The sequence below is a fragment of the Moschus berezovskii genome, chromosome 20, assembly GCF_049115385.1.
Source record: "Moschus berezovskii isolate FMDL1 chromosome 20, NW_MosBer_1.0, whole genome shotgun sequence".
NCBI classification, from domain to species: Eukaryota; Metazoa; Chordata; class Mammalia; order Artiodactyla; family Moschidae; genus Moschus; species Moschus berezovskii.
Window position 1 is genome coordinate 72,612,342 of NC_142479.1, and position 26,610 is coordinate 72,638,951.

The window sequence follows — 26,610 nt, forward strand, 5'->3', positions numbered from 1 at the left end:
CAGGCTCAGCCTGGATGGGAAGGGAGTTTGGGGGAAAAAGGATACATGGATATGCGTGGCTGAGTCCCTACGCTGTCCACCTGAAACTATCACAACACTATTTATCAACTTTACCCCAGTACAAAATAAAAAGCTTAAATTAAAAAAAGAAATAATGTCAAGTTGCTTTGTCACGGTCTGATTTTTCCCATTTTATTCAGGATGGTTTACTGTCTGATGTCACTAGTAAAGCTAACAGAGCAGGCATCAGGAACCAAAAAAAAGTCTGGTTTTTAGTGGGGAAAATGATAAAGTCTTAATGAAATGGCTTATATTTTAATAGCTTATTCATTTCACCCATTTGTCCATAGATTCTGTGGCTAGATTTTTATTCAAATGATAAAGAATCCACCTGCAGGAGACCCAGGTTTGATCGCTGTGTCAGGAAGATCCCCCGAAGAAGGAAACAGCAGCCCACTCTAGTGTTCTTGCCTGGAGAATTTCACGGACAGAGGAGCCCAGCGGGCTACAGTCCATGCGGGTCGTGGAGAGTCAGACGGGGCTGAGCAACTGAGCTAACGCTTCCTGCACTTGACTCTCCAGGGTCCGAGTAAGAACAGCAGCTTCCAGCACATGGAAAAGGCAGTCCATTCCTGTGTGGCTCCAAGGCTCTTCTAGAAGAACCTGCAAACTGTGGACAGTGGAAGGACACCCCTGGGAATATGAGACAAACCGATGGCATCTCAAGATACCAGCACGGTCCATTTACAACAGGGTTCCCGACCACAGCATCATGTCTAGATGAACCTGCTAGGCAGTCCTATTGAAACAGGCATCTCCACTACGAGCAGATGGGCTTCCCAGGTAGCTCAGTGGGAAAGAACCCACCTGCCAATGCAGGAGACCCAGGTTCAATCCCTGGTCTGGGAAGAGCCCCTGGAGAAGGAAATGGCAACCCACTCCAGTGTTCTTGCCTGGAGAATCCCATGGACAGAGGAGCCAGGTGGGCAATAGTCTATGGGGTCGCAAAGAGTTGTGTGTGACCTGAGCAGATCTGATCACGTCTCTTTCCAGTTCCAAGTCAACAAAAACACAGGAATAAGGCATTGTTCAGGATAGCCAACGGGTCCCAGTCACAGCGACACACACCACAACAGGGGATGTATTTTGCTTCCTGCTCATCCCTCAGTCCAAGTGAAACCCTTCTCCACCATCACCTGCTTGAGTACACAAAGGGGAGAAAACCGTGGCAAGGTCAGCAGAGCTAAAATCTCTTCTTCAGGACTCCAGTCCCACACAGCTTAGGAATTCCATTGGCAACCTCATAATGTCAACATTCCAAGGAAGTCCAGAGCCCCCGGAATCAAGGGCTAGGATGCCAGAGAAAGGATGGAACGCGGGATCCCCAAGAATCCTGGGGTTTGGTGTCAGGGCACAGGCTAGGAAGCTGGAAGCGAAGAGAGAAATTCCGTCCACGCCGCTGAATCTGAACACCATCCGAAGAATGTCCCGTTTCAATACCTGGAAGGCCTGCCAGGTCAGCAGAAGCTTGATGCCATATGACGACATCAGGTAATCATCCGTCCCTGTCTTCCTTTCTGTCCCTGGAGACCCGCTCTGGGTGTCGATAGCAGGGCTCTCCTTAAGCAGAGGCTTTAAAGAAGCTCACAGCCGCAGCAGCAGTCCTTGCAGTCCAGTTCAGTCACTCAGTCGTGTCTGACTCTTTGCAACCTCATGGACCGCAGCACGCCAGGCCTCCCTGTCCATTACCAACTCCCGGAGTTTACCCAAACTCATTTCCATTGAGTCGGTGATGCCATCCAACCATCTCATCCTCTGTCATCCCCCTCTCCTCCTGCCTTCAATCTTTCCCAGCATCAGGGTCTTTTCAAAAGAGTCAGCTCTTCACATCAGGTGGCCAAAGTATTGGAGTTTCAGCTTCAGCATCAGTCCTTCCAATGAATATTCAGGACTGATTTCCTTTAGAATGGACTGGTTGGATCTCCTTGCAGTCCAAGGGTCTCTCAAGAGTCTTCTCCAACACCACAGTTCAAAAGCATCAATTCTTCATTGCTCAGTTTTCTTCACAGTCCAACTCTCACATCCATACATGACCACTGGAAAAACCATAGCCTTGACTAGACAGACCTTGGTTGGCAAAGTAATGTCTCTGCTTTTTAATATGCTATCTAGGTTGGTCATAACTTTCGTTCCAAGGAGTAAGCGTCTTTTAATTTCATGGCTGAAGTAACCATCTGCAGTGATTTTGGAGCCCAAAAAAATAAAGTCTGACACTGTTTCCACTGTTTCCCCATCTATTTCCCATGAAGTGATGGGACCAGATGCCATGATCTTAGTTTTCTGAATGTAGCTTCAAACCAGCTTTTCACTCTCCTCTTTCACTTTCATCAAGAGGCTTTTTAGTTCCTCTTCACTTTCTGCCATAACGGTGGTGCCTTTTAACAACAAAAATAAGAAAATCGTTTCTTTCTTTTTTTTGAAAGTCTTTGCCGTATGGTAAAGGGGATGTGGACCTTTTTCTTTCCATATTAATTTCTTTTAAAGTTATTAGAGTAAAAATAACTAAGTAAAAGTCGTTGCGGTAGGTGAAAGGCATTCAGCACCAGTTATCTGACTCAACGTGGCTCCAAGGTGAAAAGTGAAAGTGAAGTCCAGTCCGACTCTTCCGACCCCGTGGACCACAGCCCACCAGGCTCCTCTGTCCATGGGATTCCCCAGGCAAGAACACTGGAGTGGGTTGCCATTTCTTCCTCCAGGGGATCTTCCCAACCCAGGGATCGAACCCAGGTCTCCCACATTGCAGGCAGATGCTTTACCCCCTGAGCCACCAGGGAAGCCCCCTAGTAAAGAATCCCTCTTGTAAGAAAGGCTTGGAGAGGGCTTCGGCATTTACCCAGAGCACAGCGGAGTGGAGAAAACGAAGTCGTTCGCCACTGGTGTCCTGCTCTGGAGTTCCCAGTCCTCCCGACGGCCAAGAAAAATCAAAACTGCCCATGAAGCAGAACTTACTCTGTTCTTGTTTGAAGCATTTCACCCTGAGGTGAAGTCAGCTTCCTTCGGGTGAATGAAGAGTCAGCTCGAAGGCTTTTCTCCCTCCGTTGAAGGGTCGCTCCTCCCGCCCCTTCCCAACACGGAGCCGAGTGCAGGGCGGGTACACAGCCGGGCTGGGTCCTGGGGGCAGGCCCGGCTCTCTCAGCGCCTGGGCGGGGGCTCACTCAGGTGCAGCTGCTCTCACTGCCCTCGTGGCGCCCTGCTGGCCTCTGCCGAAGCCCAAGGTCCCTGCGGCCCTCAGATCACCCGTCCTGTGCAGGGCGGGCCCCTGACCACAGGGCTGGGCCAGGACCAAGCGCGCAACACCCCGGAGACCTCTCGGCAGGGCCAGAGGGTCCCAGCATCCAGCCTTCTACCTCCTGCACCCCGGCAGATGCAGGGGCCCGGAGTGGGCCACCCTGTGCAGACTCTCCCGAGTCAGATGCCCCATCATCCCGCCCAGTTGGTTAAACCAGGTGGAGTCGGGAGGAGATGCCTGAGGGAGGAGGCGGTGTCTTCTCGGTGAGCCAGGGTTAGCATCCCAGCTCTTCCCTCCCGGACATGCCCCGCACTGGGGTGGTCTCCACTTCCTCTTCCTATGGGGTGGGCACTTCCCCAAAGCCATTTCCTCCACCTGCTCTGCACTATGGCTTTTTTTAAACTTATTTTTTCATTAGAATATAATTGCTTTACAATCCTGCATTAGTTTTTACTGTCCAACAGTGTGAATCAGCCATAAGTATACACATATCCCCTCCGTCTTGACCCTCCCTGATCTCCTCCGGCTCTTTATATGTTAAAGGAAACCCTTAGGCATTTAGAAAACCCTTTCTCTCTTCATAAAGCCTTGCTGTGGATTCCTTGCCAAGGGGAGATGAGGACTTTAAAATGACCACTCTCTCTGCTTTCTGCTTCAATAACCCTAATTGTCTCCAGTTCAGTAGAAGCTACATCAGCTGATGACTTACTGGATGTAGGATAAATCAAAGTTATGGGAGCCACACAGGGAACAGGAGGAAACTACATATAGCTGAGGCTGGTAACCGTGTAAGCATCACCACCTGGAGATTCGCAGCCCGACAGTCCGAAGGCAGGGTTACCAAACCCAGATTCGCAAAGTGTGGAAAGAGAGCAGGTGACCTTCAGTCCAGCTTCCAAGGTGGGTCAGTGGTAAAGAACTAACCTGTCAACGCAGGGGACACAGGAGATGCAATAAACAGGGTTTTGATCCCCAGGTCAGGAAGATTCCCCTGGACGAGGTCACAGCAACCCACTCCAGTCTTCTTGCCTGGAGAATGCCACGGACAGAGGAGCCTGGTGGGTTATGGCCCATAGGGTCGCAGAGTCAGAAGTGACTGAAGCGACTTCACGCATGTGTGCAACCTTCAGCCGAGATCTCAGTAGGCTCGAGACAGCCTCCCAGGGAGGAGCCAGCGCAAGGAATAAGTACTGCCATCATTTTCCTCCCTTCTTCTCATCCCCCACTGAGCATCCCATCCACCTAAACTAACTGGACGCCAGAGGCAAGGCTCCCCCGATGGAATCCAACTGGCAGCTCCACGATGGGGAAGGATGGACAGTGGACGGGCTGGACAAGATCCAGTCTAAAAGCTTTTCCTGAAACAGCATGGGGAAGGGATCAAGTACAAGAGGATGAAGGAGAAAATCCTATCGGCATTTTTCAGAGACATGATCGCCCTATAACATATGCCTGTCATATCCATAGTTTCGTTTCTACCAGTGTCTAAGTGTCTGCTTCACCCATCCGAGTATAGATTTCAACCAGATGCCCACTGATCTGTGAAGTGTTCTGGTGAGGATAACCGTAGCTGGCCCCAAGGGCTTTCCACGTGCCAAGCACTGTAGGAAAACTTGTTATTTCCTCCTCAAAAGAAACTTCAAGGGTAAGACTTATTGTTAGCATCTCCATTTTACAGATGGGGAAACTGAAACTAAAAGAATTAGAAAGTTCATCCAAGGTCCTACGAGCTGGTCCACAGTCCATATGAGATAAAAGGTCAGGCTCTCCAAGATGGGTGGGCTTCCCAGGTGTCTCAGCGGTAAAGAATCCGCCTATAATGTGGGAGACACGGATTCTCTCCCTGGGTCGGGAAGATCCCCTGGAGAAGGAAATGGCAACCCACGCCAGTATTCTTGCCTGGAGAATCCCATGGACAGAGGAAGCTGGTGGGCTACAGTCCATGGGGTCACAAAGATTTGGACATGACTGAGCAACCAAACAAGAACAGCAACTCCAAGAGAGGCAGGGAACCAGGCAGGACACCAGCTTCTAGATCACAGTGCTGGCCGCCAGCTGCAGTGGGGGCCCAGGCCACCAGACGGTTTTTCAAGAGAAGCTTGTAACTCACACTGCATAGAAAAGTTCCCACTTCTTGTGCAATTTACATTTTTTGTTCGAATTGATTTAAAGTATACAATCAGGAGGGCCAGTCCGCAAACCTCTGCTCGATTGAAATAGAGAAAACCCACCCAGGACCCCTGCGCCTCCCCCCCAGCACACACACAACTGCAATGGTTGTCAACAGCCTTTCAAGAGCGGCAAACCAGGAATGCTTGTTTCCTGTCCAATAGACAACCATCGCGTTTGTAAGTTTGATAGTAAGAATGTGACAGGCAATTGGCAGTGACCAGTGTGAACTGTCTCATGCTGAGAACTTCACACGTGTCCTTTCATTCTGTCTTCACAACCACTCTGCCGTTCACATGTACCTCGTTACTCACGTCTCCCAGACAAAAAGAGAGCTCAACGCTATTTTCAGAAATACTGTGTGATATCACTTATATGTGGAATCTGAAAAGTACAACAAACTAGCGAACATAACAAAAAAGAAGCAGACTCGCAGATGCAGAGAACAAACCAGTGCTCACCAGTTGGGGGAGGTGGGGAGAGGCGAGATGGGGAGGGAATTAAGGGCTGAGACTGTGAGACAGAAAGGAAGCTCCAGGGAAAAGTAGTAAAAGAAGATACGAGGGTGTCCTGTACAACAAGCGGGACGGAGCCAGTATTTTCAAAACTGCAGATGGAGAATATCCCTTAAAACTGTGCATTACTGCACAGCACACCTGTAATTTGCACAACACTGTGAAGCATTTATGGGGCTTCCCAGGTGGCTCAGTGGTAAAAGAATCTGCCTGCCAGTGAAGGAGACGTGAATTCGACCCATGGGTCAGGAAGATCCCCTGGAGAATGAAATGTCACTCTTACACTTTAAAAAAAAAATGCTTATCACAATCCTCAAGTCTTAAACTAGATGACCGTAGAGCTAAGGACTTGATTGAAGCTCTCTGACTCCCCAAATTAAGCTTCTTCTACCAAAAGTAGAAGACTTTCCCCTGCACGGCTCTGAGATTCTAGGCACACACACCAGAAATCGGCTGGGACAAGTTTTTCTTCCAAGTGGGTCACCAGTGATAACCGCAAGTGAATGCATTTTGCAGTGCAGGCTGCTCACCAATCGTTCAAACGTCACATTCCCTAAGAGCACCACGGACACCTTTAGAACCAAACAGAAAGGGAGATAAGCAAAGCGGAGCATGGAACAGCCTGTTCTCAGACGCCAGCAGGCTGGTGGAAAAACAAACAGAATCTGCTGAAAATTAATGGGAAGGCAGAAACCTACTGAAGAAATGTTAACAGAAGCCTCTGTACTTTTTTGGCTTTTTCAATCCCTGATGTACACAGAAAATGTCATTTTTAAAGAGTAACTTTAAAAACTGGCTTCCACTTGCTGGAACTGAAAGGATAACACTAAATAAGCGGCTTGGATCATCCCTACTGGGCTTCTCTGTGGCTCAGATGGTAAAGAATCTGCCTGCAATACGGGAGACACTGGTTCGATCCCTGCATTGGGAAAATCCCCTGGAGGAGGAAATAGCATCACACTCCACTATTCTTGCCTGGGAAATCCCATGGACAGAGGAGCCTGGTGGGCTACAGTCCATGGGGTCGCAAAGAGTCAGACACGACTGAGCTCCTAGTTTGTCTCTGAGTGGCTTGTTCTTAACCAATTTGTTCCGGGGAGCGGGGGCACACTGCCTCACGCAGGATCTCAGCTCCCCAACCAGGGATCGAACCTGAGCCCTCCACAGTGGAAATGCAGAGTCCTAACCACTGGACCGCCAGAGAAGGGCTTGAAAGTCTCATCCTTATCACTCAGGCCTCAGATCCAAATTCTCTTGCCCAGAGAGGTAGAACACTCAGTTCAGAAGGTCGTTGCTGTTCAGTCGCTCGGTTGTGTCTCTTTGCGAGCCCATGGACGGCAGTATGCCAGGCCTCCCTGTCTCTCACCATCTCCCGGAGTTTGACCAAGTTCGTGTCTATTGAGTCGGTGATGCCATCCAGCCATCTCAGCCTCTGCTGCCCTCTTTTCCTCTTGCCTTCAATTTTCCCAGCAATTCAGAAGGTGGCCCTCACGATGACTCTCCCTCCCTTGTTGATTTCCCTTCCAGCACTTTTCACAAAAGACAGCTACTCTCTTTAGATATTCACGCACGACTCTCCTGTCCCCACTCTACCCTAGCACCCAACACGGCATCTGCAGCATCACAAGGAACAGAAAACCAGTGTTGGATAAGCAGAGCCCCAGGCCCCGTCCTGCAGCTCCGACACAGCACACACCAGACTCACAGCGAAGGAAGCCGTGTCACTGCCTCGTGTGTGAAAGCAAATAGCCAGCTCCACTTATAAAAACATGCTTTCAGTTAAGATCACAGGAGATCGTTCTGAACTGATTATGCTGAGCTGGGGAGTGAGATGCAAAAATAATAAACACGTTTAATTGAAAACAGATGGAAAGCAGTCCGTTCCCCCATGGGTGACTTGACGGAGGGCCCCTTAGACTACTCTTCTCGCCAACGTTTTATGAGCATAATTTTATATGCCAGAATACGTTCTCATAAGGGGACATCTCTGCCCCCCCCCAGCAGTCACTCGATGGTCAATCCATCTTGACAAGGAGTCCTGAGAGGGTCCATGCTCATTTGCATTTCTGCCTGGGTCTGGTAACTGGTACTGCCCAGCTCCGACTTCATAAATAAGAATTTGTAACAGAGGGACACGGTCTAAGATTCTTGAATAGGGCACCAGAGACACTATAATAGCATCTTTATTGAGTGTCGATTTCCTTCTTGTGCCAAAACACGCCTCCTGGTGATCGGTTCAAATGATACAACTTGCTAGCAAAGCTGGAGGTTTCTGGTGATCAGACACAGAGCAGATGTCCCCTGAGCGCAAGAATGTTGTTTTTCTAAACAACTGCCCAGCGACACACAACTGTGCAGCACACAAATTGCTGAGCCGCATCTTTGCCGAGGAGCAGCAGAGAAGCCCAATAAGCGCACGGAGGCTTCAGGAACCAAGCTGAAACTCATCAGAGAAAAGCCACACACTTTTTACAGTATGGAGAAAATTCCAGGTGCCCGTCCAACCTCAGGGAGGACAGTTCGATGCCTGGTGTTAACCCAGGGCATGATGTCTAAATCTTAACATTCTCTTCTAATTATCACATCCAGGACACTGGGTTTCAGATGCAACTTCTCTGGCTTTCAGGGAAGAACTTAAGCTCTCCAGTATTGTTACCACTTAGTGCTTCTTCAGATGAGCTAAGCACAAAGTTCAGTTCAGTTCAGTCGCTCAGTCGTGTCCGACTCTCCGCGACCCCATGAATCACAGCACGCCAGGCCTCCCTGTCCATCACCAACTCCCGGAGTTCACTCAGACTCAAGTCCACAGAGTCGGTGATGCCATCCAGCCATCTCATTCTCTGTCGTCCCCGTCTCCTCCTACCCCCAATCCCTCTCAGCATCAGACTCTTCCAGTGAGTCAACTCGTCGCATGAGGTGGCCAAAGTATTGGAGTTTCAGCTTTAGCATCAGTCCTTCCAATGAACACCCAGGATTGATCTCCTTTAGAATGGACTGGTTGGATCTCCTTGCAGTCCAAGGGACTCTCAAGAGTCTTCTCCAGCACCAAATGCAAATGTAAAACCATGTCCTGTTTTCTGAGCTTTCAGTATAGCTGGACACTCTTGATGAATCTCAGATGCAACCTTCATTGGTACAAGCAGCACCCTGACTCTGCCCTGACTGACTCTGGGTGTCACTGCGGATCTGGGGTGGATTCATCATGCCTCCCACTCTCTCTTCCACGTAGTTCATATTTTTGATCTTCTGTCTTTTATTCTCCTCAACCTTTACCCTAGATTTTGTCCTCTATCCACCCATCCATCCTTCCATCCACCCAGCCATCTATCCATCCATCCACTCCTCCATCCACCCACTCACCCACCCATCCGTCCATCCGTCCACCCACTCAGGCATCCACCCATTCACGCACCCATCTACCCATCCGTCCATCCGTCCATATGAACTGAGCGTCTGTCTCTCGCCAGATACAGTGCTTCGTGCTGGGGATACGCTGGTGAACAAGACAGAGCCTAAGACCTTGTGGAACACAATACTAAGAGTGGAGACGGGCATGAAGCTGGACCCTTTCTTGCACTTGCGGTCATGACTAGAATGGAGATGCTTGAAAGGGGCTGGGGACCAGAGGGAGGGCAGGTCTACACGGATGGGCGGGAGACGGGAGGTGTCACAGACCACCCCATGGAGGACTGACAAGGAGGAGTCCCGGGGAGGATGGGAGCGGAAAGGAGGAAAGGGGGAAAGTGTGACATTCCAGGCAGAGTGGGAAACACAACCGAGGCCCAGAGACCCGCGGCCCGGGACGGTCGGCGCTGGGGGCGGGGCGGAGTCAGGAAGCTCCTGGTGGGTCTTGCCAAGAGGGATGACGTGGAGGTTTGAGGGTGACCCGAGAGCGGTGTTTGATACTCCCCCAAAATAACCTTCTTTTCAATTGGTCTGCCTGCAATGCAGGAGATGTAAGAGACATGGGTTGGATCCCTGAATCAGAAAGATCCACTAGAGAAGGAAATGGCACTCCAGTGTTCTCGCCTAGGAAATCCCATGGACAGAGCAGCCTGGCGGGTACAGTCTATGGGGTCGCAAAGAGTTAGACACGACTGAATAACTAAATAACGGCAAATATTAAACTTATTCCATAAAAATGAAATACTGGCGCTTAAAAGTGTCCTGACTTGTAAGAACTTTTCTTTCATTCATATACATGAATGTGTATAGTATGTATGTGTACACACGCACACACGCACGCACACATGCACGCACGCAGACACATGCACACACACACACGCACACATGCACGCGCACACATGCACACACGCACACACACGCGCAGATGCATGCACACATGCACGCGCGCACACGCGCATGCGCACGCGCATGCACACACGGACACGCACACGCAGACGCGCGCGCAGACACACATGCACGCACACGCATGCACACGCGCACGCGCATGCACACACGGACACGCACACGCAGACACGCGCGCGCGCAGACACACATGCACGCACACACATGCACACGCGCACGCGCATGCACACACGGACACGCACACGCAGACACGCGCGCGCGCGCGCAGACACACATGCACGCACACACATGCACACGCGCACGCGCATGCACACACGGACACGCACACACAGACACACGCACGCGCACGCGCACGCACGCACGCACCTGCTCTCTGACCGCCCTGCTGCTTGGGCGCCGCGCACGTCCACTCAGCTCTCTCTACGATGCTGCTGCCGCCGCCGCCGCTAAGTCACTTCGGTCGTGTCCGACTCTGTGCGACCCCTCGGACGGCAGCGCACCAGGTCCCCCGTCCCTGGGATCCCCCAGGCGTCCCTCTACCACACGCAAGGGTTAGGGGTCGCGTCCGTCCAGTTTCTCTCCAGTTTACACTCTTTTCCCTGGAGTCAGGCTCTCCGTTCACCGCCCTCCCCGAGCCCACAGGCCAGGCCCCACGTTCAGGGCCGGGTGACGCCCTCAGAGCATCGGCGCTGACGGCGGTTTTGTGTTTAGAGCGCCCCGTGAGAGGAGGAAGGACAGGAAGGAAGCCCCGTCTGAAGAGCGGCCCCGGCCCCGCGGTCAGAGGCTGCCCGAGGGGGAAGGGGCCCAGACCGACTGGACCAGGGACGCGCGAGACGACGCGGCTGCGGAGCACGGCGCTTCTCTCGGCAAGAGAGGGTCCCGGAGGGACGCCAGGGGTAAGGCCAGCCGTCCTGGGGCATCCGCGGGGCTAAGGCAGCCGTCACGGGGAACCTCCGGGCTTGCTGTCATTTCAGGAACTGGAGCTCGGGGGCGAGGGCAGAGCCGATGTGACGGGGCCCAGAGAATGGCGGTGGGGATTCAGGTTCTAAAGTGCAAGTCTGCAGAGCTGCAGTTCTCGGGACTTAGCGTGCGACCCCAAGGCTCTCACTTCTGCATTGAGGTCAAACCAGGGCTGGGCAAAAGCAGACCGCTCCCAGGGACGCCGTCGGCCGGGCAGGGCAGGGGGCTCAGCAGCCACGGATTGCAGGTGCCTCCCCCTCAGGGAGAGTCTGCTTCTGGTCACGGACACACGAGCCCTTCCCCGACATGCCGCCTTCACGTCTGGGAACTGGGCTCTTCCCGCAAAGCAGGGACCGAGCCGGACACACCTCATTCAGGCAGGAAGAGGTCGGCCGCCAGCGAGCCATCTCTTCAAGGATGGGGGGCAGGCGCACCCCTGGTATTCCCGCGGAGAAGCAACCGCGTTGCAATGCCGGGGACTCAGGTTCCACAGCTGCGGGGCCGCTAAGCCCGCCCACCGGGGAGAAGATGCCCCAGGACGCAACGGAGACCCCACACAGCCAAACTGTTAAAACAGGGAGAATGGGGACCCGTCACCTAGTGCTAACGGCAGACCCCAGAGCGGGGCCGCGGTCGGAAGCTGGAGCTCAGGGAGAGAGGAAGACAGAGGGGCAAGTCGTCTTCGCATTTCCGTCTCCTGTTGTAGCCAAAGCCACACCTTCTGCAGAGAGGTGCACGTGATGCTCCTGCTCAGTGTGCCTCCTGGATGCAGGAGAGAAAAGCTGGGGGTGTTTTTAAGGTGAAAAGTTATCTTCAAGCCTCGATTACTAACTGGATGGTGCAATCCTTTCTGATCATTAACTCGGAGCTATCACTTATTCCAAGTCCCAAACAGAGTGACAAATTCCAGTTGCCCGGGCCAGAGTCACATAAATCCTCCTAACTGCCTCCTGTTCCTGCTGTCACACAGAATCTGATTCTGTTCACACAGAATCAGGAAGGGGTCTTAGTGATGCAGACCCGGCTCACGTTTTGCAAATCGGTTTCTAGTCCCTAAAAATCTTCTTGGTTTCAGTCATATGGAAGCCAGTGAAAACTGTGAAGGTGTGAGCCAGATAAACCTGAGCTTGGAAAGCTTTTGAAAGCTTTGCCAAGTCTAGTCCTGCTTCCCAGCACAGAAACTAGTCCTTAAGAAGCTTTGTGGGGGGGACTTCCTGTGACCCAGTGGCTAAGACCCCATGCTCCCAACGCAGGGGGCCCAGGTTCAATCCCTGGTCAGGGAACTAAGATCCCACATGCCACAGCTAGGACCTGGAGTCACCAAATAAATAAAAACGAACATTAAAATAAAAGGAAGACTTGTGGGAAAGGGAAAGAGGAGAAATACAGCGAAAGTAGGAGAGAGGAGACATCTTAGGATAACAACTTCAACTTTGAAGCAAAGTAAGTGCAAACTCTTCGTTGCCAACGGAATTCAGAGTGAGTGTCACCTTCAAAGGCACAGGAGACAGACACCTGGCTCCTCCTGTCTCCAGCTCAGACGCCTGCCGAGGGTCCTCACACGTGCCCACAGTGTCCCAGAGCCCTGCACGCAGCTGTGTCGATTCTCCCCTGGGCTTCCAGCCTTCTCATGCACGTTCCGCTCCAGCTCTGCTCAGAGATCACAGCCTTGGTGTCAGGCCCCAACCACGTGCACACTCAGCCGAGTGACAGGGACCTCGGGGAGGGTGTCGGGCACAAAAGTGGGTTCGTTCTTTCATTCCCTACGTCGTGAGCACCCACTCTGCTCCAGACACTGTTCCAGGTGCTGGAAACACCTCAGTGGATGAAAACCAGAGGAGATGGTCCACAACACAGATGCAGAAATCACTCAGACAAGAGACGAGGGTAGCATGGACCTGCATGGAAACAGCATCAGGACGGTCCCCCTCTGAAACTTGTGGTGCTCAGGGAAGGAGCTCAAATGGAAGCCCACACATGTTGGGCTTTCTAGGCGGTTCAGACGGTAAGAATCTGCCTGCAGTGCAGGAGGCCTGGGTTCGATCCCTGGGTCAGGAAGATCCCTTGGTGAAGGGAAGGGCAACCCACTCCAGTATTCTTGCCTGGAGAATCCCATGGACAGAGGAGCCTGGTGGGCTACAGTCCATGGGGTCATGAAGGGTTGGACACAACTGAATGACTAACACTTTCTCACGTTGGATATTCTTGTATACGCCTAGATGCTCTGTTGATAGACTGACACATATGCACGATTAATGACATAAAATGTGTCATATATACTGTATCATTAAGAAAGGCTTCCCAGGTGGTTCAGTGGTAAAGAATCCACCTGCCAATGCAGGAGATGCAGGAAACATGAGTTCAGTCGTGGGGCAGGAAGATCCCCGGAGGAGAAAATGACAACCTATTCCAGTATGCTTGCTTGGAAAACCTCATGGACAGAGGAGCCTGGCGGGCTGCAATCCATGGGGTCACAAAGAGTTGGACACAACTGATCAACTGAGCATATCATTAAAATAATACACTAATGCAGAGAACGCATTTATGGACCATGTTCTGTTCTCCAGCTCATCTCGAGCCTCTCAGAGCAGTGTGGGCGGAGGGAGAGTGTGAACGCCACTTGCATCTACATATGGTCCCATCTGGGCCGAATCAGTGACCCCCGAGGTCAGGGCTTGGTCCCCAAGGGGCCGGTGGAAGCTTTGGAAGCCATCGTGGGAGCCTTCAGTTCAGACTCTGCACCGTGAGCCGGTCTGTGTCTTACTTCCCTCCCATTTGAAAGTGATTAGGACTTTCTTCCATTTGGGGTTTTTTACCCACTCCTGTCCCTGAAAGGCTCCGGAAATTACACAGCAAGTTTTCCAACAGATGCTGCCACAGCGGCTGACAGTCCCTCACAGCTGCCCGGCTGCCTTCCCCACATGTCGCAAGCCTGACGTGTCACAGAGGAAGGGAGACTCGAGCCCACGGCCCTGCCGCCTGCAGAATGCCCAGCTCCAAAGCCAGGTTGCCTTTCACGGCCTGGGGAGGCGCCTCTAAACCGCTGGGGGTTCCACCAGGCGAGAGATCCCAGCAGGAAATACCAGACATGTAAGATGTCAGGGTGGAGTGGTGGGGAGGGGGAGACGGAGAAACGTTCCAGAAGAAACAGGCTTGCTTGGAAAAGTGTGGTTTCCACAGCGATTTTTGGAACCTCGATGCAGAGAATGTTGGGAGCGGCTGCATCTGGGGAACCGACAGGCACTCCCCACCCCCAAGTCACGTGCGGCATGAAATCTGAGCCACGGCCCTTGCGTTCACCCGCCTCTGCTCGGGGGTACCTGAGATCTGGAAGACTGCAGATCGAAGGAGCGCGTGCTCCAGTGTGTCAGGGTCAGGGGAACACAACACCCAGGCCAACACTGCACAGTCCAGCCAACGTGCTCGAGACTAGATGGCTGAGCAGATTGTGACTCGGTTTTCTCGGAGAAGAGCAGACAGTTGAACGAGAAAGGAGAGCAGAGAGCAAAGGCTCAGAGAGGGTGAAGGTCCACCCCTCACACATGGCTTTGTTCGCCTCATCCTGCATCCTGATGCCCTGGTTCTTCTTGGGCAAAACGGCGCTCATTGCACTCAGCTTGCGAAGTCACTTCAGTCGTGCCCAATTCTTTGCCACCCTATGGACCATAACCCTCCAGGCTCCTCTGTCCATGGGATTCTCCAGGGGATCTTCCCCACCCAGGGACCAAACTCGGGTCTCCTGCATTGCAGGCGGATTCTTTACCATCTGAGCCTCCAGGATGGGACCAGCTGTAGGCGGCCACAGTCTCCCTCTGCCCGCACTGCTCTGAGAGGCTGGAGCTGAGCTGGAGCACAGAACACGGTCCGTAAATGCACTCTCAGCGGTACTGCTGTTCTTAACCCAAACCCGCCTCCCTGCAGCTTCCTTCATCTGTCCTAGTTCTGTCCACAGCGTCTGGTCAGACGAGCTCGACCCCTCTTCTTCATGGCAGCCTTCAGATATGTGAGAGTGACTGCATGTCCGCCGCCAGATTCATTCATCTTCCCTCTAACCATTCCCACTCCTTTCCGTCATGCCCCTAAGAACAAAGAGCGTTTTAGGGTTTCCACACCATTGTCACCACTCTCCTCTGAAGGAGCCACAGTGGGTCCAGGTGCCTTTGAGCTGAGTTCAAGGATTCACCTGTGATGAGACAAAGAAGAGAAAACTGGGTCCCTTCCCTTCTTGTTCCAAATTCTATGTTTATTGATGCAGGCGGGACCTTGCAGACGGCTTCTCAGTCACTCAGTCACGTCTGACTCTTTGCAACCCATGAACTATAGCCTGCCAGGCTCCTCTGTCCATGGGACTTTCCAGGCAAGAATCCTGGAGTGGGTAGCCTTTTCCTTCTTCAATCCACTCACACAGTTCAGTTCAGTCGCTCAGTCACGTCTGACTTTTTGTGACCCCATGGACAGCAGCATGCCAGGCCTCCCTGTCCATCGCCAGCTCCCAGAGTTTACTCAAACTCATGTCCATTGAGTCAGTGACGCCATCCAACCATCTCATCCTCTGTCGTCCCCTTCTCCTCCTGCCTTCAGTCTTTCCCAGCATCAGGGTCTTTTCCAATGAGTCAGTTCTTCACATCAAGTGGCCAAAGTATTGGAGTTTCAACTGAATGAATATTCAGGGACTGATCTCCTCTAGAATGGACTGGTTGGATCTCCTTGCAGTCCAAGGGATCTCAAGAGTCTTCTCCAGCACCACAGTTCAAAAGCATCAATTGTTTGGCCCTCAACTTTCTTTATGGTCCAGCTCTCACATCCATACATGATTACTGGAAAAACCATAGCTTTGACTATATGTTCCTTTGTCGGCAAAGTTAATGTCTCTGCTTTTTAATATGCTGTGTAGGTTGGTCATAGCTTTTCTTCCAAGGAGCAAGCCTCTTTTAATTTCATGGCTGCGGTCACCGTGTGGAGCGATTTTGGAGCCCAGGAAAATAGTATCCCACTGTCTCCATCGTTTCCCCGTCTGTTTGCCATGAAGTGATGGGACCAGATGCCATGATCTCAGTCTCCTGAATGTTGGGTTTTAAGGCTCGCACAGCGGGCAGCAAATTTGTCCTGCCACCTATTTTCCTAAAGCTTGCAAACTCGGAAGTGTTTTCCTGTTTCTAACTGGTTGACGAAGAAATCAAAAGAGGACTGTTTGGTGACACAGAAGAATGACCCAGAAGTCAAAATGCAGTGCCCACGAATAAAGTTTTATTGGGACACAGTCAGCCCCACCCACTCATCTGCATATTTGCGCACTGTCTGTGGCTACTCTGGTACTGAAATAGACGAGATGGCCCACAAAGGCTTACATGTTTATTATCAGGCCATCGGCAAAGAAAGTTCTCCAACCTCCACACTCAAGTCAAAGAATAACCCTGCACAAAGGCAGAAAAATGAGAGGCTTACTTAAGTCACCAAAACCAAATAATAAACCAAATTAAATGACCATGTCAGAGCCCCTAAGAAGCTTCTCTACTCAGTTAAACCCCCAGAGCAGGAATCAACTCAGCCTGTGTGGCCTCAACTCACAAACAATGAACGTGGCCCGAGACACATCCACCAAGCTGGTCACATTCCAGAAAAGCAAATTGGAACATTGTCACAAGGGTTCCGTGGCTCTCCTAACAAGTGCTTTCATTCTGGGCTCTGGGGTGAGGGTCTACTTCTTTATCAGCTGCACAAGCCTCTTCCTTGTTATGCTGGGGTCTAACATGGACAGATCAGCCCTGGGCACAGTGGGAAGGAAGGGGTGTGGTGTCAGGGTCCTCTGGGGTGCCCTTTCTCTCCTCACCCCCCAGGAATAGACTGGAAGCTGCCGGCCCCCCTGGGACCTGTTTACCCACCTTTGGTCTCAAGTCTGAGCTCCGGGAAAGCCCTGGGACGAACCTGGGAACTGTCTCCTTCTACAGCAGACAGGTTCCGGATACATGACGTGAGTCTCCCCAGGGTCCCTTTCCTCCTTCATCCTTTGCCGACTGAACGCTGAGAACAGGCCCCATCCAGGGGTGAGCTGAGCAGAGAGCTGAGGCCATTGCAAACCAGACGAGCAGGAGCAGGTGGTGTCTGTCCCTCCCCCACGTCCCTGTCCAGCCCTGACACCTGGTGAGACCAGGGCAGGGGAGCAGGGGAACCCGAGGGTAGGTCCTCATGCACCCAGCATGACCCTCATCAGGGATCCTGACAGAGAGAAAAGAAAAGTCCTCAAAACCGGGCAGTCTTCTGAGGGTCCTAATGGTTTCTTCCACGTCAGGCCTGCTCTGTTCCTCCTCCCGCCGAAGCAAACTTATGGTTACCAAAGGGAAAACACTGGCCAGAGGGAGAGAAACCAGGAACTGGGATGAACACTCACACTACCATACAAAAGATAGATGGCCAAGGACCCTGGGAGCAGGGAACTCTGCTCAATAGTCTGTGATAAACTACAGGGGAAGAGAATCTGAAAAATAAAAAGATGCATGTTTATGTATAACTGAGGGCTTCCCCGGTACCTCAGATGGTAAAGAATCTGCCTGCAATGCGGGAGACCCGGGTTCAATCCCCGGGTCGGGAAGATCCCCTGGGTTGGGAAGACCCCTTGGAGGAGAAAATGGCAACCGACTCCAGTATTCTTGCCTGGAAAATCCCACAGACAGAGGAGCTTGGTGGGCTACAGTCTGTGGGGTTGAAAAGAGTCAGACACGACTGAGCTACTAACACTTATGCATAACTGAATCACTGCTTACACCTGAATCTGAGACAACATTGTAAATCAACTACACCCCAAATAAAATTTTTAAATAATAATAACCTGCCACAGAGGCAGGTGGTGAGTTGAGGTCCCATAGTGAGGGGTGGGGTCATCACTAGAGCTCGTGCCCTGACCCTCCAGCCACTGACCCACTGACCCAGTGACACATGGAGGGTTAGGGTTAGTGTTGGGGGGGGGTTGCCCCTTTGATCTGCATCCCAGGGGTACAGAAAATGAAGATAGGTACCCGGAAACCCAACTCATGCCCGAGAGGCGTGAACGAGAGCCGCCCCTTCTAAAAAGCCCCCCCGCCTGGTCTTGCCGTGAGCCCATGACGCTCAGGAACCTCCGTTTCTTGGGCTCCTCGCACAGGTGCATGCGGCCCACCTGCCCCAGCAGGGCCCCTTCCAGAACTTCATGGACATGAAGGCAGAGAAGAGGCTGGCCGGCCGCAAGGAGCGTCGCAGCCGCTTTGGAGACATCAACACTTACAAGTGCTATCGGTTTGGACAGATTTTCTGCCCTTTCCAGGCCCTCGCCACCACGGTGAGCAAGCTTTTCTTCCGCACAGGGTTGTAACGTCTTTTAGTGAAAACCAGGACAAAGCCCAGGGCTTCCTTTCTTTGGAGGGATTCATTGGTCAGTTCCGGCCACAAAATAAATTACCTTAAGGCTCAGTGCTTACGGCAGCAAGCATCTTTGTTTCTCCCTCACTAGCTTACAGAGAAATATATTCATTCCACTTTTGCTCACTGCAAGTCCACGGGGTAGGAAGAGTAAGAATTCAGAATGACCCCAACTATCACAAGAGGCTAAATCCAGTGTTCCTACAGGCCTGCGACCCCAGATTTGGGGAAAGAGCTGAAGGCAGGTGGCCACAGCTGTGTTCGGAAACACAGCTGTTTCCAGAAGAGGAGGCGGTCTGTGGGGAGGGGCATCTCGTGATAAAGGGTGATGGTTCTGGCTCCTTCTTCCTCACCCGTCGCCTCCAGGACTCAGGTCAACTCACGTCGGACTGTCCCGGGAGGCAGGTCCCATCTCTGTGGCACTTCCCAGAGTCGCAGTCTTAACATCCTAAAATTTGCGTGTGCATACGAATCACTTGGGGGACGTCCCTGGTGGCTCAGCAGTAAAGAATCCGCCTGCCAGTCCAGGAGACACAGAGACGTGGGTTCTATCCCTGGGTTGGGAAGATTCCCTGGAGAAGGCAATGGCAACCCAGTCCATTATTTTTGCCTGGATAATCCCATGGATAAAGGCGTCTGGCAGGCTATGGTCCACGGGGTCGCAAAGAGTCAGACGTGACTTAGGAAGTAAAACAACAAAATCAATCACTTGGAAGCTGATAACAATGTGGGCCCCAGGCTTGCAGTCATTCCCACACAGGGGGTCCTGGGTGTCTTGGCCGGGGCCTCAGAATTTCCCTTTGTGATGAGTTCTCTATGCTCCATGTTCTGTATCATCGCTCAGCAGGACTTCCCAACCTGGCTCACTCCAACACTGCCCCTAGGGCTGATGGCCAGTATGCCAGGCCACCAGTAACCCATTCTCAGCTCCATTGTACACTGGAACCCGGGTCAGAAACTTCTACCTGTCGGTAATTCCCATACTTCCCTGAACTTCACAGTCACCTTGGCAATTACACTCCTCCCCATCTTCCCTACCCCAGAGCAGAGATCAGAAGCTCTGGGAGTGAGTCCCAGGCAGCAGCATGCTGTAAAGCCCCGCTGGTAGGGTGGCCAGTTCATCCCAGTTTCCCCAGGACTGACTTGCCTGGTTTTCCTGGGACTTGGTATCTTTTAACACTGCTGCTGCTGCTAAGTCGCGTCAGTCGTGTCCGACTCTGTGCAAACCCATAGACGGTAGCCCACCAGGCTCCCCCATCCCTGGGATTCTCCAGGCAAGAACACTGGAGTGGGTTGCTATTTCCTTCTCCAATGCGTGAAAGTGAAATCGCTCAGTCGTGTCCGACTCCCAGTGACCCCATGGACTGCAGCCCACAAGGCTCCTCCGTCCATGGGATTTTCCAGGCAAGAGTACTGGAGTGGGTTGCCATTGCCTTCTCCATCTTTTAACACTAAGAGTCCTGAATCCCAGGACCCCGCAGTCTTGGTTTTAAAACTGAGTACCTCAAGTCCCTGGAGCTCATGCAAACCACGTGGCTGGTCACCTGTCCACTCGGGATTCCGATGTGCAGCCACACAGAGAACTCTGCACTCTGACCTTCCCATGAACCAGCCCCAGCGCCTCCTCTCACAGGTCACTGCTGTCCATCTTCCCAGCTGCTGACCAGTATCCCCTGTGGAGGGGCCACATGCCCAGAGCCAGGCATGCTGGAGCATCCAGACATGGAATTTCAACCCCACAGGGAGGGTGAGCAAACTGAGCCACAAGCTACAAGAACAAGCAAAACAGAACAGTAATAACAGCAGCGCCGCAAACTGATAGGCCCAGAAGGAGATGAGGGCTATCCAAACTGGAGATGCTTTCTGCTAACTCCAGTACCCTCCCCCCACAGCCCTGAGGCCTTGCTGAAGGACGATCTCCCCAGGTAGGGACGGCCCCTCAATGCACAGGGCCACCTGGGAAGAGTGGATCCCCTGTGATCTGAGGACAATAGGATCCTCGTGTGGAATCCTTGCTGTGGGGCAGGTATAGTGCCGGAGCCCACACAAGGCCTTGGGCTTCATGACCTCCATCTTGTGAACATCTTCCTCGGTTTATCCACGAGGAAACAAAGGGCTAGACGTTAAGGGATTGGCCCAAGACTGCTGCCAGTCAGAGCTGGAGCCGGGACGTGAGGCTGCTGTGTGGAGCAGGCACCCCCGGGCCCCCACGCTCTAGTCTACTTTTTTAAATTAAAGTACATATATACAGTGGAATATTACTGAACCATAAAAAGAACCAAATAATGTCATCTGAAGCAGTATGGATGGACCTAGAGATTATCGTACTAAGTCAGACAGAGACAAATAGCATATGATGTCATTTATATGTGGAATCTAAAATCTGATGCAAATAAGCTCATCTGCAAAACAGAAGCAGACTCACAGACAAGGAGACCAGACTTGTGGTTGCCGGGGAGGCAGGGTGGGGAGGAGCTGGGAGGGTGGACCGGGAGTCTGGGGTCAGCGGGTGCAGACCAGCACACAGGGATGGTAGACAGCAAGGTCCTGCTGTGGAGCACAGGAAGCCGCTTTGCCATTTAAACTTTTCATTTGGTATTGGTATCTGGTATTTTATTTGACATAATCGATTAAAAATGTTGTGATAGCCTCCGGTGGACAGCAAAGGGACTCAGGCATACCTATAACATGTACCCATTCTCCCCCCAACTCCCCTCCCGCCCAGGCCGCCACATAAGACTGAGCAGAGTTCCCTGTGCTGGACAGCAGTTCCTGGTTACCCACTTTAAACAGAGCCGGGTAAAAGTGACCATTCCAGACTTCCTAACTGTCCTTCTTCCCATCCTTTCCCCCAACCATGAGCAGGGAGCTCCAGTTTAGCCATTATTCTCTGCCCGACAGGAGATGCGAAGACTGGTTTTCCCCCGAGACCTGCCCCTGAGCCCACACATGCAGAGCCTGGGCATCTCCTGCCCCACCGAAGGGAGTCTGCAGGACCTACCCTTGTCTTCCACAGAGCTGGGCTTGGGGAGGGACGCCAGCAGCCAGGAAAAGGAGAAACCGTCGAGCCACGTGAAGACACCTCTACTGCCCCCAATCGTTAAGGCAACAAAATCCAGTGACAGGAAATAATAAACATTGCAAAACTGCACTGTGGCCTCTCGCTGCAAGGCTTTGGATTAAAACGGCTCCCCAGGACTTGAGAATCGCTCATTCTCTAAGCCAACCTAAGGCGTTCCGTCAACACGCCTCTGCGAACAGTCTGGGAAGGATGACCCACTTAGAAGCTGCAGTGCCCAATGAGAACTGAATCCTCCACGAGTCTACTTGTCTCAGATCTCCGAAGATGCACGGGAGGAGGTGGGTACAGGTCAATGAATCAAGGACCCCACTCTTTCCATCCTTCTGGCCTACCAGCACCAGTGTTGAATGGTGACCTTGGGGTTAGCTCCTCGTGGTCACAAAAGAGTTGGCACTGCACCAACACCACATCCTCACAGCAGAACGTCTAACCCTGAAAGGCTGAAGTTTCTGCCCACGTTTTACACACACACACACACACACACGCAGCCAGAAGGAGAACCTCCCCCAGCAACCGCTGAGCAGATTTCCCAGCAACTCTCCTTGGTAAGGATGTGGCTCACCCATGCTGTGACCACAAGGGAAGCTGGGAAGACAAGTACTGGATATTTGCTGGGGGCAAGTTCTACCATTAGGAAAACTGCTGATAAGCAATGAGTGTCTGCTACCTTGGGACACTCGCTAGTTTGCAGCTCAGACCCTTAGAGTGAGAAATTCCTACTTAGGCTGAGAGAAGACCTGACTTCTTACGGTTTCTAAGCATACCTCCTAAGGTTGCTCCTCCATGTTAAATAGCTTTCATTTTTCATTTTAAAAGTAACATATGTTTATAATAAAAGTTACTCAAAAATATAAATAAGAAAGGGCTTCCCTGGTGGTTCAGTGGTAAAGAATCCTCCCACAATGCAGGAGACTCAAGCTCAGTCCCTGGGTCGGGAAGATCCCCTGGAGGAGGCAATGACAACCCACTCCAGGGTTCTTGCCTGGAGAATCCCGTGGACAGAGGAGCCTGGGGGCCACAGTCCACGGGGTCACAGAGAGTCGGAGACGACTCCGAGACTGAATGGCAACAATAAAAGAGCAAACAACCACCCAAATCACAACACTGAGCACCGACTAGCGTTTGCATCCGGAAGCTTTTAGATCGCTTTTCAGTCTTTCGTTTTTATTGGTCTCCGGGCCTGGATCCATTTTCCAGACTTATTTCCTGGTTGCGCCACAAGGCGTGTGAGAAGTTAGTTCCCCGACCAGGGATCCAACCCATGCCCCTGCACTGGAAGCCCAGAGTCTTAACCACTGGACAACCAGGCAAGTCCTGCCTTTCCTGCAGTTTTGACTGGGTGGTTTTTTGCCACCATTGCCCAGCACCTCTCAGAGAGTCAAGGGCCCCCCTCCAGGTCCCCTTCCAGGTGACTGTGGTCAGCAAAGTCACGGCCCCTGTTTGAATTACAGCTTTGTCTCCAGGCAGGGGGTCTACCCTTTCCTTTGAACTTTTGACTATACTAAACAACTACCCTCAAAACTAAAAACAAGATCTATTCTTTCTTTATTTGTAATCTTTAGCCTTTTTTGCTGGTTCCCAGAGCTTACTTTTCTCACATCAGCAAGCTTATTTCTGAACCACAGGACAGGCACACATGGCACGGCCCCCTCCTCCCTGGCACACACCTCCTTCAATTCCAGGCAGACAGCGCCCTTTGCAACTACGCTGATTAATTCAATTGTCTCCTTGTTTTTCCTCTGACTGCTGTGATTCACGATGACATAGGCAGAATTTTATATTTTAGCCTTTCCCATCTCTCGTAAGCCAGGGATTCACACACTATGGCTCTCAGGTCAAACCTGAGCTCCCTGGTTTTTTATATAAAGTTTTACGGGAAAGGCAGACACGTGCGTTTGTTAGCACATCATTCACGGTGGCTCTGGGGCCACAGCAGCAGAGTTGACCAGTTACAACTGCGACTCGACAGCTCAGAAAGCCAAGAATATTCACTGTCTGGCCCCTTACAGAAAAAGCTGTCCATCCTTTCTTAAATTCCCCTTTATGATTTCCAACTAAGGGATTCTACTTCACTTATCTCCACTTCGTAAAAGTATCCTTGAAATCTGGAGTCCACGACTACGTCCATCGACCAGCAGAGGAAGTCAGGAAGGTACCCAGGTCTCTTTCTAGGAGGACGTGGAGTCGACAGCTGACTGATGCTGCCCCAGCACACTCTCCCTGCACACAGGCTTGTGTGCTATCTGGTGTGTCGCGCGTGACCTGGCAGTGTGTGGAAAAGCTTCTGCCTCTCTCTGCTGTTATTCTAACCATGAGCCACCACTTCACACCAGCTTCCACTTCCAGGTAGAGAACTCCATACAGAAAGACTGGCTCTGGTGTGGATGCCGGGGGGGGCTTAACCTCAGCTGCCCCACCTGGTTTCTTTTATGCGAGGTGCAAACTTCCCCCCAGACTCGAGCAGAGATACTGCTCCAGACAGTCACAATGGAATGCAGGGAGAGCCTGAGACCCAAGGAGGAGACTGCCCACACTTAGACCACGTGCCCAGGTGTGAAGAGGGACTACCAGTGAAATTCACAACTGACAGTGAATCTGCTTTACACACATCTCTGCAAACCCCATGAATGCTCCGAGCAAGACCCACACAGACAAAGCTTTGCTCTGGGACTTGAGCAAGGCAGGACTCAGATGAAGATAATAAAAACCACACCACCAGCGTATCCTGAGTAATTTGTTCTGCATACTGTATTCAAACATTTTGTGGGGCTTCCCTAAAAAAATTAGCATTATTTATCTCCTGATGAGTTGGGCTTCCCTGGTGGCTCAGAATTTGCCTGCAATATGGGAGATCTGGGTTAGATCCCTGGGTCGGGAAGATCCCCTGGAGGAGGGCATGGCAACCCACTCCTGTATTCTTGCCTGGAGAATCCCATGGACAGAGGAGCCTCGCGGGCTACAGTCCATGGGGTCGCCAAGAGTCAGACAGGACTGAGCGACTGAACACAGCGCACAGCACCTCTCCTGGTGGATCGGTGGCAAAGAATCTGCCTGCCAACGCAGGAGACACGGGGTTTGATCCCTGATCCGGGTAGATCCCACATGCAGCGAGGCAACTAAGCCCCAGCGCCACGACTATTGAGCCTGTGCTCTGGAGCCCGGAACTGCACCTACTGAAGCCTGTCCGCCTAGAGTGTGTGCTCTGCGACAGGAGAAGCCACCGCAACCAGAGCAGAGCTCCACTCACTGCAGCTAAAGAAAAACCCACCCAGCAGTGAGGACCCAGCACAGCCAGAATAAATAAAGTTATATATCATTTAATCCACACTATTGTTCCCCTAAATTAACCCACCATCATTATGGATGAGAAAACTGACCTTTAAAGAGATTATAACAGCATCAGGCAGGCACTGGGCGGGCAGCCCCGACAGCCCAGACGCGTCCCCCCAGGCTTGCCCCAGCACAGCAGCCCCATTAGCATCGTTTATCTCACACACTTGTTTAGAAACCACCGCACACGTCCTCACCCCCTCCTGCCCTGTGGTTTATTTGTCCTCTGCTCTTTCCTGCACTCTCTTGATAAAATGACCCGTGCACGCGCGACAAATGTTAATGGAGTCTCCGTCACTGCTGGTAGATAACGTCTTTCAGTTTTCGCCGCTGCCTCCTAGACCTGGTGCCTCAATGTGAGCGCCTCCCTTCCTGGCCTCGGAGCGGGCGAGGACCCGGGAGGGAGACGCTGGGCTCTTTATGTGCAGGGTCCCAGGGACAGGGCCCAGGGTGAACGGGTGGAGAGGAGCGGGGCTCTGGGTACTGCCGGCACCTTCGAGCTGGTTCAGGGAGAGCTCTGCTACTCAGGACAGGACAGCCTTGGGCACGGTGCCTGTGCAATGTTGAGGAGCCCAGCTCCTGAACAACCTCGGTGTGATTCTTTAGGCCTGGCCGTCCGCAGTTGCAAGGCTTTTGCTGGCAGGTCCCAGGCCAGGCCTGCTGGCAGTCACGCACCACAGACTCTGAAGGGTCCCCCTGGCCTGCTGGCATTTCACCACCTCCTCTCTCAGTGTCTGGGGGGAGGATCGGCTCCAGGACCCCCTGCGGATGCTAACATTATAGGATGCTCAGGTCTCTGCTGGGGACCGTCACACACCCTCCCGTACGCGTCAGTCATCGCCAGGTTAACCACAGCACCTAAGATACTGTTGACGCTATGGGAACGGTCGCCAGTGGGGAGGGAGGCTGCAAATTCAAGTTTCGCTCTTTGGAATTTTCTGGAGCCTTTTGCCACAGTGAGTTGAATGCAAGGATGAGGGATCCGCAGACACGGAGGGCCCACGGTGCTGGCAGTCCCAGCCCCGGCGCTCCCTCTCCTGGCGTCTCTCTCCGCAGCCCTGGGTGGGAACGGGCTGCTCCAGGACCTAGGCTCCCTCGCCCGGCAGAAGCGGGGAGGCCCTCGAGGGCCACCTGACGCAGGACGCCGCCCTCTCCCCGCCTTCCCGGCCCGGCGGCCCGAGCCGGCCTCGGGTGCCCTCGCAGAGGCACGGCCCCTGGCCCGCTCCGACCCAAGCTGGAGGTCACCGTTTCAGGGAGGAAGATGGGACGGCGGTCGGCCTTTCCTTCGGTTTCTGTTTCCGGGCCCGTCGCTGTCGTGTTTGAAGGCTCCACTCCCTCATTCTCGGCTCCCGCCCCGGATCGGCGGCTCAGCGTCCGTGTCCAGCGCCCTGAGCTCCAGGCAGACGCGCCCACGGCCCTTCTCCAGTGAGGAGGGGTGCCGGGGAGCCCGGAAGGCGTCCAGCGCGGGACAGTTGCTGCCATGGCTTTTTCCTCACCTTTTCCTCACCTTGATTCTAAGCCTCACATCCGGACCTCTGTGCACATGTGTGAGTGTGTGCGCACGT

General features: G+C 52.6%; 1 protein-coding gene across 1 annotated transcript; it reads left to right on the forward strand.

The window, feature by feature from the left end:
* Positions 1-3,064: 3,064 nt before the first annotated feature.
* LOC129538694 (uncharacterized) lies at positions 3,065-25,156 on the forward strand. Its single transcript, XM_055398972.2, has 5 exons — positions 3,065-3,552; positions 10,993-11,177; positions 17,079-17,212; positions 18,380-18,553; positions 21,535-25,156. The coding sequence occupies exons 1-5, from the start codon at positions 3,065-3,067 to the stop codon at positions 21,763-21,765; spliced, it is 1,212 nt and encodes a 403-aa protein (XP_055254947.2). The 3' UTR covers positions 21,766-25,156.
* Positions 25,157-26,610: the final 1,454 nt, after the last annotated feature.